Source organism: Rhododendron vialii, chromosome 6a (genome assembly GCF_030253575.1).
Source record: "Rhododendron vialii isolate Sample 1 chromosome 6a, ASM3025357v1".
NCBI lineage: Eukaryota > Viridiplantae > Streptophyta > Magnoliopsida > Ericales > Ericaceae > Rhododendron > Rhododendron vialii.
In genome coordinates this window covers 41,114,060-41,126,555 of record NC_080562.1, presented here as the reverse complement: position 1 = coordinate 41,126,555, position 12,496 = coordinate 41,114,060, and the positions used below count along the sequence as shown (strand labels likewise).

The following is a 12,496-nucleotide window of genomic DNA, read 5'->3' as shown; positions in this document are numbered from 1 at the left end:
GGTAAGGTAATGGAGGCTATTGATTTCTATGGGTTCCTCTGGTTTGAAAGGTTTAACGGAGAGAGAGAGAGAGAGAGAGAGAGAGAGAGAGAGAGAGAGAGAGAGAGGGTCTTTGGTGATCGTTTTATAGCGAGTTCCAAGCACTTGGCAATTCTGGGCGCTTTGGGACAGGAAGTGCATCGAAAGCACAGGTTGTGTTTTGGGTCTTGGCAAGTCTTGGCGCATTGCGACTAGGAAGTGCAATGAAACCACAAGTTTTGTGTTGCTCCTTTTGGACTTTATAGGTGTGGTCAAAATTACGAGGGTGATGAATTCATTTTTGCAACCTAAAACTGTGGTCCGATGTCTAGAGTTGTCATATGAGCCAAGTTACTTGAGTTTTGAGTTCTTATTATTAATTGATAAAATGATTTTTTCCGTGGATACCACACGTTAAAAGATAAAAAATGAACCAACTCAAATCACATGGGCATTGTACGTGCAATTTTCCTGAGCAACAAAACAATAAAATACACATTGTGTGAAACTAGTTCCGTTTTCAAATCAAAGTTGAACATACTTTTCAAGACTGGTTAAATTTTCGGGCCAAACTTGCAAAACCCACTACTCAGCTCGACTAGTGTACATCCCATCGATATCATTCGTTCAATCATCTACTCGGACTTAGCAATGTTAGCCAATCCTCAAAGAAAAATATCGCAGACCTCAAAAAAATAGTACTGAGGACAAGTAAAACTACAGGCTTCCAAATCAGTCTTTACATAAAGCAAAAAAGAATCATACGAAAATTGACGCAGGGCCGATTGAGTGGTTCACCCACCATTACAAGTCAACAGTGAATCTCAACTGAAAAGGCGCACGCGAAATAACCTCCCTAACTTCCCTTTCGTTTCTCTTCTTAATAATAAGCCTCATATATCGATCTTATGATTCTTATCTTCCACTGATTGTACAAGGCAAGATTTACCCTGTTAACAAAATATTATTTCAATATTATGTTGTCATATTTTTATTTTTATTTTTATTAATTATGTTTTCTGTTTAGTTTTTGGATTACTCCATCATTTATAAACTTCTAGTTACTTCATGTTTCCTTGTTATCCATATTTTTCCTCATCTGATTTGGTTTCTAGATAAATAAACATGATAGAACCATGTTTATGTATAAATGAAAGTTACGTTCTCGGTAATTTATTTTTCTGGACGCCTAACTCCATTACCTGCCTATAGTACTTCTGTCTCGGCAGTACGTGAAAAGAGCCTGATGCTTGCGTTTAGGGTTTAGACATTAGGTTCTGCTTTCTGTGTTTATTGATTAGTAGTATATTTTGTTTGTTCAGGAGTGGTTGTATCATTTTTTCTATTTTGGATGGAAACTGTAGATGCCGTATGACTTTATGAATGAAAAATTGCGTTTTGGATAATAAAAAAAAAAATTACTCCACTATACATGTCCAATTATTCATATTAAACAAAAAAAAATAAAATAGTAGTCCTAATAAAACTTCCTCCACCTGTGTAATAAATCCCAAATTAAGGCTCCAATCTCTAAAATAACTAACCCAAAGGCATGTTTGGATTTCTCAGCTATTTCTTCATCTTCTCTCTCATGCTTTCTGTTCCCTGTTTTCCCGCCAGAACTCTCCCTTACCCGTCAACTGAATTAACCGACCGAACCAACAACAACACGTGGCGCGACTTTATCAAGTTCCTCGACGCCGGGAGGGGAAGCCACGTCAGCGGCATGTCGGAGCTGAAAAAGTACTTCCAGCGGTTCGGGTACCTCGAGCAAGTACCCGAATCGAACCTAACCGACGCCTTCGACGACCGCTTCGAATCCTCCGTCGTAGATTACCAGAAGACCCTCGGCCTCCCCGTCACTGGAAAACTCGACTCCGACACCGTTTCCCAAATCATGGCCCCGCGCTGCGGCGTCGCCGACCGTGCCGTTCGCGTGACGGGGCGCTACGCGTACTTCTACGGCGAGCCGAGGTGGGCCCGTTCGTCTCCGATGACGTTAACTTACGCGTTATCGCCCGAGTATTCCATCGACTACATAGCTCAATCGGACATAGAATCGGCGTTCGACATGGCGTTCTCGCGGTGGTCGGCGGTGATACCGGTGAATTTAACGGCGGCGGAGGATTACTGGGCGGCGGACATAAAGATCGGGTTCTTCAGTAGGGACCATGGTGACGGGGAGCCGTTCGACGGGGTGTTGGGGGTGTTGGCCCATGCTTTTTCGCCCGAGAACGGGAGGTTTCATCTGGACGCGGCGGAGACGTGGGCCGTTGATTTCGCGTCGGAGAAGTCGAGGGTGGCCGTCGATTTGGAATCGGTGGCGACCCACGAGATTGGCCATGTGCTCGGGCTGGCTCACACTCCGGTGAAAGAAGCGGTCATGTATCCAAGCCTGAAACCGAGGACGAAGAAGGTGGACCTTAAGATTGACGACGTGAAAGGAGTACAGGCCTTGTATGGGTCTAATCCCAATTTCAAGTTCAGCTCTTTGTTGCAGTCTGATACTTCGTCTTCGTGTTCGGCCGTTGGATTCAGAACAAGATCATCTTTGTGGGCGAGGACTGCTTGGGTCATGATTGTTTTGACGTTTGTTTGGTGGTGGTGATCATTTTTCTCCGTCGTGAGAACCTTAGCAGAACGGGGCCGAAGTTTTGCAGTTGGTGAAACATTTGGTGCAATTGATGGAATGAGGTGAGAAAGCTAAACTTTTAGGCCCAGTTCGATCGGAACTTGTGGAAAGTGAGGGAAAGGAAAGAAACAAAGGATAATGAAGAAGGGAACTGTCTGTGAGGAAAATACTTTGGCAACTGATGTAAATCACACACACTATTTTTCGTAACCTGGGTTATACTTTGTACATCAAACACACTATTTGGCAACTGATGCAAGGGGTTCAGGCTAATTCTCAGTTATCCAATCTCACTACTCCTGCCTTTACCTTTGTCTGCATGTATTTGTAAAAATCAGTAGACATCTCTGTGTGCATGCTTCGACGTGATTCTGCTTATGTAACAACTACCTGACATATATCATTTGATATCCTTATATGAACTCCGAAGAATCAGAGGCTGAAAGAGAACATAAACAACAGCGAGATCGTATGTGCTCATATGCATGTTTTTGGTTGTCATTTGACTCATTCCCAAATCAGTAGAAACTTGAGCAGACATGATATAAATTCCCTTTTTCAAATTCCAGTTCCAAAAAATTTGTATGCTGCAGACATTTCTAAAAATCCTTTCTTTAATTCAGGAGCGAATCTTGACTCGATAGATCTTTGGGAGTAGTAATGAAGAAGTTGAAGAGGTAGATGGTTTGGGAGTATATTGCACTGTTTTTTTTATTACTACTTCAGAAATTATTAAAATGCTAGTCCTTAATTAGTTTAAACCAATGCTGTCAACGGGTGGTTCAATCAAGTGTTCTGCCTAATATGTTCAAGAGTACTTACGAGGCTGTCACGAAGGGCAACCCTATGTGGAATTCACTGTCAGTCCCTTCTTCAAGTCTTCACGCTTGGGATCCAAACTCGACCTACATTCACGGACATCCATATTTGAAGGACATGAATATGGACCCACTGGGCCCTCGTGCAGTGAAGGATGCCTACTGCTTGCTTAACTTTGGCCATAGCATTACAACATATAATATTTCTCCAGCAGGGAGTATCCACAAAGACATCCCTGCTGAAAAGTACCTGCTTGAGCTTCGGGTTCATCCTAAGGACTTCAACTCTTATGGTAGCTGGCAACGACGAGGTGATGGTAAGGTGTACCTTTGCGAATGTCCGCCTTGTGAACAAGCTCTTGAATGGAGAAGTTGGTCCTAAGACCATTCATATTCCAACCGGGGAGAAGCTCTCTGTGTTTGATGCAGCAATGGTGAGTTTCATGATACTAATAAAAACCACACACACACAACCCCTGCTCATCGTGATCCAAACTTGAGCTCCAAACTTTGGTGATGCAGAGGTACAAGGCTGTTGGGCAAGATTCCATAGTTCTAGCAGGGGCAGAATATGGAAGTGGAAATTCTCGAGATTGGGCTGCAAAGGGCCCGATGCTACTGGTAACTGATCTCTCTGGGTGTTACTTACCGACATCCCAATATCTAATTGTCGATATTCTATTGCTAGCTTTCAGCATCTTTTTTCGAATATTGTTCATCAGGGGGTGAAAGCAGCAATTGCAAAAAGCTTCGTGAGAATCCATCGTAGTAATCTTGTTGGTATGCGTATCATTCCTCTTTGTTTCAAGCGTTGTCAAGATGTGGAGACACTGGACTTGACGGGTCATGAGCGTTACACCACTCACCTGCCAAATGATGTCAGTGAACTAAGGCCCTGGCAAGTGGCAAGATGTTAGTCACAAGATGTGGAGACACTGGACTTGACGGGTCATGAGCGTTACACCACTCACCTGCCAAATGATGTCAGTGAACTAAGGCCCTGGCAAGTGGCAAGATGTTACTGTGACTAACGATACCGAAAAGAACTTCACTTGTATACTCCGCTTCGATACAGTGGTAGGTGCAACAGAAAGTTTTTATCTTTCTGAGTTGATGAAAGAGAATGCCATCAGAGAGCTATCTTTTCTCGACTATTTCTGACAGAGGGCACTTAAAAAGTTGTGGTGTCATGGATAGTAACATGACTTCAGGTACGAGCGTTGTTCATGGGTGTGTGCCTAAGCATCAGATTTATCTAACGGACACGCCAAAAAAGTCACTTTTTTTTTATTAAAAAAAAAAAAAAAACAGCATTTAAATGGTGCCTTAGAGCATTTGATGCACAAAATAGAAGTTCTACAGATATTGCATGGTAAATTCATATCACATGACATGGTTGTTAGGTGAATATCCAACTTACCATGTTGCACACAGATGTCATACCCTTTTCCAATATATGAGCCGCATGAATTAGATGATGAGTAATACGATAAATCTTGTTGCCTTCAGGTGTTTTCCGATATATGAGCCACATGAATTCGATGATGAGTAATACGATAAATCTTGTTGCCTTCAGGTGTGCTTCCATCAATATTGATTGTGTGCGCGCTTATTCTTAGGGGTTTGATTTCTTGCTTGGGCTAAGGCCCAAGAGGCGTGGGCCTTAAGCCCTCCAAAAATGTCAAAAAAAAAATAGGGCCCCCACTTATTTTTAGAACCTAGTATATATGTGTTGTTTTAGGGACCAATTTTAAACCCAATAAGACATATTATACTTAAGCCCAATGGCCCAGAAAAATGGAACATGGAATGCAGGAAAAAACAAAAGAAAAAAAACAAAAAAGGAGGAGTAAAAGGTTACGGAATCACCAAAAATCTCTATGGCCCTTCAAAATTATTCAGTGTGGTGGGCGTATGGATGCATCTTTTTGCCCCTTAAACGCTACTACTCCGGTACTTCTCATTACAAACAAATACTATATCCGAATCAAAATTATTCAGTGTGATTGACTTTTTATTTGATTGTCGTTTACAATTATTAAGGGCCTCACTTTCAAAGATCGTCTTAGGTCTTCAAAATCTCAGAGCCGGCCCTGATTTCTTAGTTTTCTGTGTTGCATCTGCAGGTTGAGTAGGAGTATTTCAATCATGGTTCATATGACGTCTGGCATCTGATTAAGAAGATTGTCCAGCGTTTTTGACCTGAAGTTTGTCCTTGTGAGAGCCCTAAACTAATTTGATGATCTTTCCTGCTTTTCTCTGTGACCCGTGTCATCGTCTCTTTAAAGAGGAGCTGCAGTGGTCCCCCCGACCGCCCGCACAATTGGGATGTAAGAGCTTCAATTTAGAGCTTCTTGCTGCTTTCAGTTTGGCAATCGAACAGTTCCACATGTGTGAATGTACTCGGAACTCGTTTTTGCTGATGATCAAATGGCTAGTCAGTGCCATGAAGCTACAGTTTTACCTTATCTTGTACCTGGCTTCTCATCATGAAGTTTGTGCCTTTAGCTTGTTATCGAGTACAAACATAAATATCTTAGGAAGGTTGTCTTGGGAAGGAAATTGATGTAAAGGCCACTCTCCGAAGAGTTCCACTGTAAGTGGTCCTTGCTCTTTTTTTCAGGGGTACGAAAATAGATATACCGAGAGACCTGCTCTACATATCCTTTGAGGAGTAGGTGGTCATTACAATGCTACAAGTGGATGAGACATGGCCCGAGTTGTGGGTAATGTATTCTCCTTCTCAGAGTTCCGAGTTGACAGTGTGCTTGACTGGGATAAGTTACAACTTTCTGCATACTCATCCATTATGTTTGCTTAAATCTCCATACAAAGTAAGAAAAGAAAAACTCCTAAAATCAGAAAGCAGATCCTATTTGCCTGATGACAGATATCTTGAATTCAATATTAGAACGTACGGTTGGAGTAGAGGTTTTGTTTTGGCGTATTGTTAGATAAAAAGTGGTAAATTACCCTGTACAGTTACAGTGGTACTAACAGGAAGAAGAAATACAGGCAAAGACTCCCTTTGATATTGAGTGTAGAAGACAGGTTAGGATTCTGTACCACTGTAGGAATCACAATTTTCATTAGTAGGAATCACAATTTTCATTCAGCGTAGGTGTGTAGCAGTGACCGGTTACGATACTGTAAAGGGCCAAACCCCAAAGCCCTACATTCCCCTGTTGTGTTCTTCATGTACTTGGAAATAGTACACAATTTATGAAAAAATATACAAAAAAAAAAAGAATTCTCATCACTATAACAGTGAGCTTTGCCTACCAGTTACGGGTCTGTAGGGATTTGCTTGCTTGTAAGGCAAGAGCTAATGCTTTTGCGCTTGTACTCATCGTTACTGTCTCCCTTTCTGCATGCCATTGATGTTGCCTTGCGTTCTTTGCACGCTTTGGCGCTAACCTGGTGTCTCTCTCCAATGCAAGCCTAAAATTTTCAGCCAACGGCAATTCTGCAGGACTCAAACCAGAAGTTGCCCTAACTGCAAATCCAAAGACTGCCCATGTTTTGGTATCAATAAACCCAAGCACCTACACGCAGTAGTCACTCCTTGGGCACCCTCTGCAATTGAAACTTCGGTTCATATCCCGTTATCAGGGTCATACCCCTTGTTAAAACCTAACATCCCGGGACACTCCCATAGTTAAATTAAAAGTCGATAATGCACAATTGGATGTAAATAAATGCTTTGGGGGAAGAAGGTTAATGCAAATTGGCGAGAAGTACGAAATAACATATTTCTTAGAAGTAATGGCAGTACTTGGATGCAAAATTGAAGTACAGACTTTATTTAGAAGTATGTACTCTAAGATGATGACATCACTAACTACGCTTGTAGTATGACTTGAGAAACAGACGATAGAGTAACAAAAGAACCTTTCAGTCGGTTCTTCTGTTTGTTTCCATTCACTAACTCTTATTTAACCCCTTTTCACACCTTCCCATACTCAAAAAAAAACTGCACTTATTTCAAGTTCAGTAGAAGAATTAAGTATCAGTACGTGGGATACTCATGGAAATACAGGTCCTTGTTTTGTTCCTTGCAATTTAGTACATTTTGCAACAGTTATAGGTGTATAGCCTCCACATTGTTTAAACTTTAGTGTTCATTGTCTCTTTCCACCTTACCATAGATTCATTATCTGAGGCCAATAGCGATTTTGATAAAAACAAGCACCGGTAGCACAGCAGACAAGGGGTTGAACTCTGAAATGGATCGTAACCTTGGACGGATCGTAACCTTGGACATCTCGAAATAAAACGAAAGTGAAGTTACCTTCAAAGAACCTGTTTGATGAGTTATCTAATAAAGGTCACAATGTTTGATTTTATTATTATGTATTCATTTCTAACACATGAGGACTTGTTTTCATGTTGCACCTCCAAAGGTAATCCAACTAAAGAGAGGATAGAAAGCAGGAAATAAAGCTCAGAGAATACCAAGCACTACTTTTTTATCACATAGAAGCAAACATAGTGCATCAATCGCGAGCAAACAGTTGGTGCAAAGAGTGAAACCTTTTCAAATGAAGGCTATACTGCTGCAAAATCATCAGGTATATTTTCCAAAATATTATAACAAAAGAAATCCATATGGCCTAGGCTTGTCAACCCAAATCACCATGAAATTGTGACGGATTAAGAGAGAGAGAGAGAGAGAGAGAGAGAGAGAGAGAGAGAGAGAGAGAGAGAGAGAGAGAGAGAGAGATTACAAACCCACACACACGAATTCACCCAAACCAGCTTGAAGTTATGTTATAAATTTATTACATACCTCAAGAAAAATGCATTTATAGAAGACCCAAAATTGTAAGAACTAATTGGTTTTCTTTCAAGAGAACCACTGATGAGGCAGCGACACACCTACTTGGCCGCCATATACGTTTGGGACAAGCCTCAGTACATTTGCTATTGGGTATAAAATGGATGCTCTTATTGGTTTGCTCAAATTGTAGAAATCCACGTAACACGTACACTTATAAATGGTAAAAGTAGGGTGTCGAGATACTACATTTCCAACTTCTCCTTTCTTGTTGTGGTTCATTTTTTTTTTGTGTATGCCATGTGTTGTTGCTTCTTGCACTTTTTCAATAGCTGGAAGTAGACACTAAAACACAATCTCTCTGGCCTTGAAACCGACAAACACGATCGCCAAAGATATTTCTTGTTAAATCGTTACACACCTTATCTACAGTAAGCAATGGTTCTACTAGTTCTTTAGGTAGCAATTTCCAGATATCGCTGCTGGATTATTACAAGAAGCACAAAGAAAATTTCTTTATTATGCCCAACACAAATCCCAAAACGTATGTTGGCCCAAACCCATTGTGTCAGCAAAGTGTTAGGTAATTTTCTTATTCAAACATGAGCGTGATTTAGTTATTGTTGGCACAAGTAAGCGGGTGAATTTATTCACCTCCCATGTTCAACAGGGAACACATCACTACAGCGTACCGATTGGAGAAGTTAAATTTGCAGTTCGTCCCAAAGCTCTTAGATATCTACTTGAATGTTGGAGATTTTGGGATTATCAAGTAGATATTAGAGAGCTCCGCGACAAACAACTAGTTTAACTACTCCAATTGGTACACTGCAGTGATGAGTTTCTTGTTGAACACGAGAAGTGAATAAATCCGCTTACTTGTGCCAACAATAACTAAATCACATTCATGTTTGAATAAGAAAATTACCTAACAATTTGTTGACACAATGAGCTTGGGCCAACATACGTTTTGGGATTTGTGTTAGCCGTAATAAAGAAATTTTCCTCGCGCTCCAAGTAATAATCCAGCAATGATATCTGAAAATCGCTACCTAAAGAACTAGTACAACCATTGCTCACCGTAGATTAGTTGTGTAACGGTTTAACAAAAAACGTCTTTGGCTATCGTGTTCGTATGTTTTCAAGGCTAGAGAGAGTGTGTTAGTGTCTACTTCTAGATATACCAAAGATATTAAAAAATGCAAGAAACAACCCCACACAGGTCATCCACTATTCATACACAAAAAAAGAAAGGAACTACAACCAGAAAGGAGAAGTTGGAAATGTAGTATCTGGACAGATTCTAGATCCCAACTTCAAATACTATTGCCTAGAAAAAGAAAAAAGAAAGTCAAATATTAAAAAAAGGTTGCAATGCGAGGACTACTGTGAGACCCAAATCATGCATCATCATCCATTATCATTCATTGTTGCGATTTGAAAAAAAAATGCGTTAGTAAGGGATCAAATGCATGGAAAATATAAAATTGTGGTTAACATGTGATTTTATGAAACATGTGACATGGAAGTGTTATTAGGCTAAATTTGACGAGTCATAGAACACATGTCAACTCTTTTGCAAGTCAAAACAAGAAGATAGCTATCCCTACATGCTACATGTATGTATATGTATTTAGTAGTGGAACTAATAAAACAAGAAATAGAGATAGGTACTGAGAGCTACAAGGGGAAAACTAGGAAAGAAAAAAAAAAAAAGAACAAAGAGAGGGAAACCATGCGTGTGGAAGCAAGAAGGAGAAGACAAGGGTTTGGGTAAGGGTTTACTGCTTTGTTTCTAGACCTAATCTACTTTCTAAGTTAGCATACCATGTATTGGGTCATGGAGCATGCAAATATCTTGAGAAAGAGAAGGCAAATTCGTGATGGATGACACAATAATCACACCCCTCTAATTTAGTCTTGTAATTTTTGATCTCTTATAAAATTACTCTTGCCGTTTGAAACTTCTATCCAGTTATTGGTATCACCACCTAACAAGGGATAATGTTGGAAATGCAAGCAAACTTTCATAGGAGTCATGAATTAATTGGTTGTCTTCTTAAAAAGTTGAGTTCCCCATAGTGGACATTAAGTATGGGAAGGAGGGCGTAGCGACTATTCAATAAAATGACTAGCAAATACACATACCAGTTCCCAAAGTTCAAAGGAAAAACAATGAAAACAAAGACAATCACCCCAGTCCTGCTCGTCAATATACCTTCTCAACCGGAGCTCATTTGCTATATGCTTCCAAGTTACAAAACCAAATTTCATATTCCTAAATAGCAGAGCCGTCACTAAATCATGAGACTGCTAGAACCTATGCATACCTTCATGAGGCTGGAAGAACGCACATTAGCAGCTACATTATAACTCTCAAGTGTTTCTAGCTCATCACGAACATGCCATCCCATTAGAGCCAGTAAAAATTGATACCACCAGTCAAACTCTACTTGTAAATCACGTACGTATGTCAATCAAAAAAATAAGTACATCAAATACAAACAGGCATATGCATACATAACATCTTAGTTTTCTTAATTAATTTAGTGCAGAAATCACGCACAAGACTTACATTTACTGATTGTCAAACCACCCTTTAAACAAAAGACATCAGGGAATGCTGTCCTTCAAAGATATCCTTCGTATAAATGGAGAATAAAAAAGCAACAAATCAATTACTCCAAGGCCAGACACTCGTGGCAAATACAAACAAATAACCAAGTGCTTCTGCGCATATTACATGTACGAACGGATTGTCTACAATAATGTAACTTCCAAACAAATGGTGGCACCAAGAATGTCCATCCAAGCAGGCTTTCTGATAGTCGTTGGGAGAAACTAGTCTATCCATACCACTATGAAGTTACCACATCCCATGGATTCCAAAGTAATATGAAGTATGTAAGTGTGAGGGCACCCTCAATTCAATAGCTAGCTTTTGAATTTGAGTTCTACCCAAGACCATGTAACATCATATTAGAGCTAGGTACCAAAGATGGCGGCAGGGTGATTGCAGTCATCTTGGGTTAGGGTTTTCTTGGTATTGGGTTGTATTTAGGTTTTTGGGTTTTGCCCTTTGGGTGTTTTGGGTTGTTTGGTTTCTTACCAACCAGGGCCGCTTAGGTTTTTGCCCTGGTTTGGACTTAACCTGTTGGGTCTTAATTAGTTTCCTCTGTGTGGTTAAGAGAAGAGGGTCATGGATGGTCAGGCCGGTGTATCCATGAACCTATTAGCTCTGTACTTCGTGTTATGAGTTAATGAACCTTAAGTTTGCCGTTTCAAAAAAAGGTACCAAAGATGGGTAGGGCACGTGTCTTTGTCCTGCAAACGGAAGGTGTTGTCAAATGAAGGTGTGAAGCGAAGTCCCGCATTGCCTGGATAGCAAAGTAATATGAAGTATATCAGCATGGGGGCACCCTCACTTCAATAGCTAGCTTTTGGGGTTGAGTTCTACCCTTGTGTAACAATCACGCCTTACCACTAGATACCAAACGCATTTGTATAAGAGTTGACCTGCAACCTCATGGCACTTTGGGTTCCCACATGACCATTAGGCCAATAGCCAGGTCTCTTAGTGGGTTATCTAACCGTGTAGGTTCTCTTGTGGTATTAGACCTTCTAAACAACACACAAACAAATATATTTTCCTCTTGGAATAAAGTTAGTTCAATGATCCACGTATCAATTTCAATTTCTAAAAGTGCGATCTCTTGAAGCGAGGACTTTATTCCTCCTATCTAAGTAATGTAGAAGCCAGTCCACCTATTTTCTATCCGACGCAAGAGGACTCTAAATCATTAAGCAAAACAAACTATTCATATTTATCGAGTTTGGAAATTGACCATCTCACCTATTTCACCGAATCTCGTATAAACTGGAACTACATAGAGACTTTAGAAGCTTCGCAAGCACACTAACCTATTAATCATTCAACAATCTTTCTTCGAAATCAAATGTTCCGGAAGATGTGTAGAACCTTCAATTTAGTATAATTGAACACCAATTTGATTGCCTTGAAATTTAGAATTGAAACTTTTCCAGTGGGGTAGTATAGAATTGGAGTCCATTTATCCTTTTTTGAATTCATAACTTAGCTCGTAGCCCCCCCCCCCCCCCAAAAAAAAAAAAAAAACATGTAATTATGAGGTAACAATATATAATTAAACTTTCTAAAAATCCAACTTGCATTACATGTTTTTTTGGTAAGTTAATTTTCATTAAAAAAAATCTCTTCCAGCAAGTTAATTT

At 40.1% G+C, this 12,496-nt stretch overlaps 1 protein-coding gene and 1 pseudogene across 1 annotated transcript; both read left to right on the top strand.

Moving 5' to 3' along the window:
- The first annotated feature begins 1,570 nt into the window (after positions 1 to 1,570).
- On the top strand, positions 1,571 to 2,968 carry LOC131328748 (metalloendoproteinase 4-MMP-like). Its single transcript, XM_058361647.1, has one exon. It carries the CDS (start codon positions 1,571 to 1,573, stop codon positions 2,624 to 2,626), a length of 1,056 nt encoding a protein of 351 aa, XP_058217630.1. The 3' UTR covers positions 2,627 to 2,968.
- A 228-nt stretch (positions 2,969 to 3,196) lies between these two features.
- LOC131328746 (aconitate hydratase, cytoplasmic-like) lies at positions 3,197 to 4,385 on the top strand (annotated as a pseudogene).
- Positions 4,386 to 12,496: the final 8,111 nt, after the last annotated feature.

Excerpts from the sequence above, each read along its gene's own strand:
- LOC131328748 (XM_058361647.1), top strand. The coding sequence starts at position 1,571 with ATGTTTGGATTTCTCAGCTATTTCTTCATCTTCTCTCTCATGCTTTCT.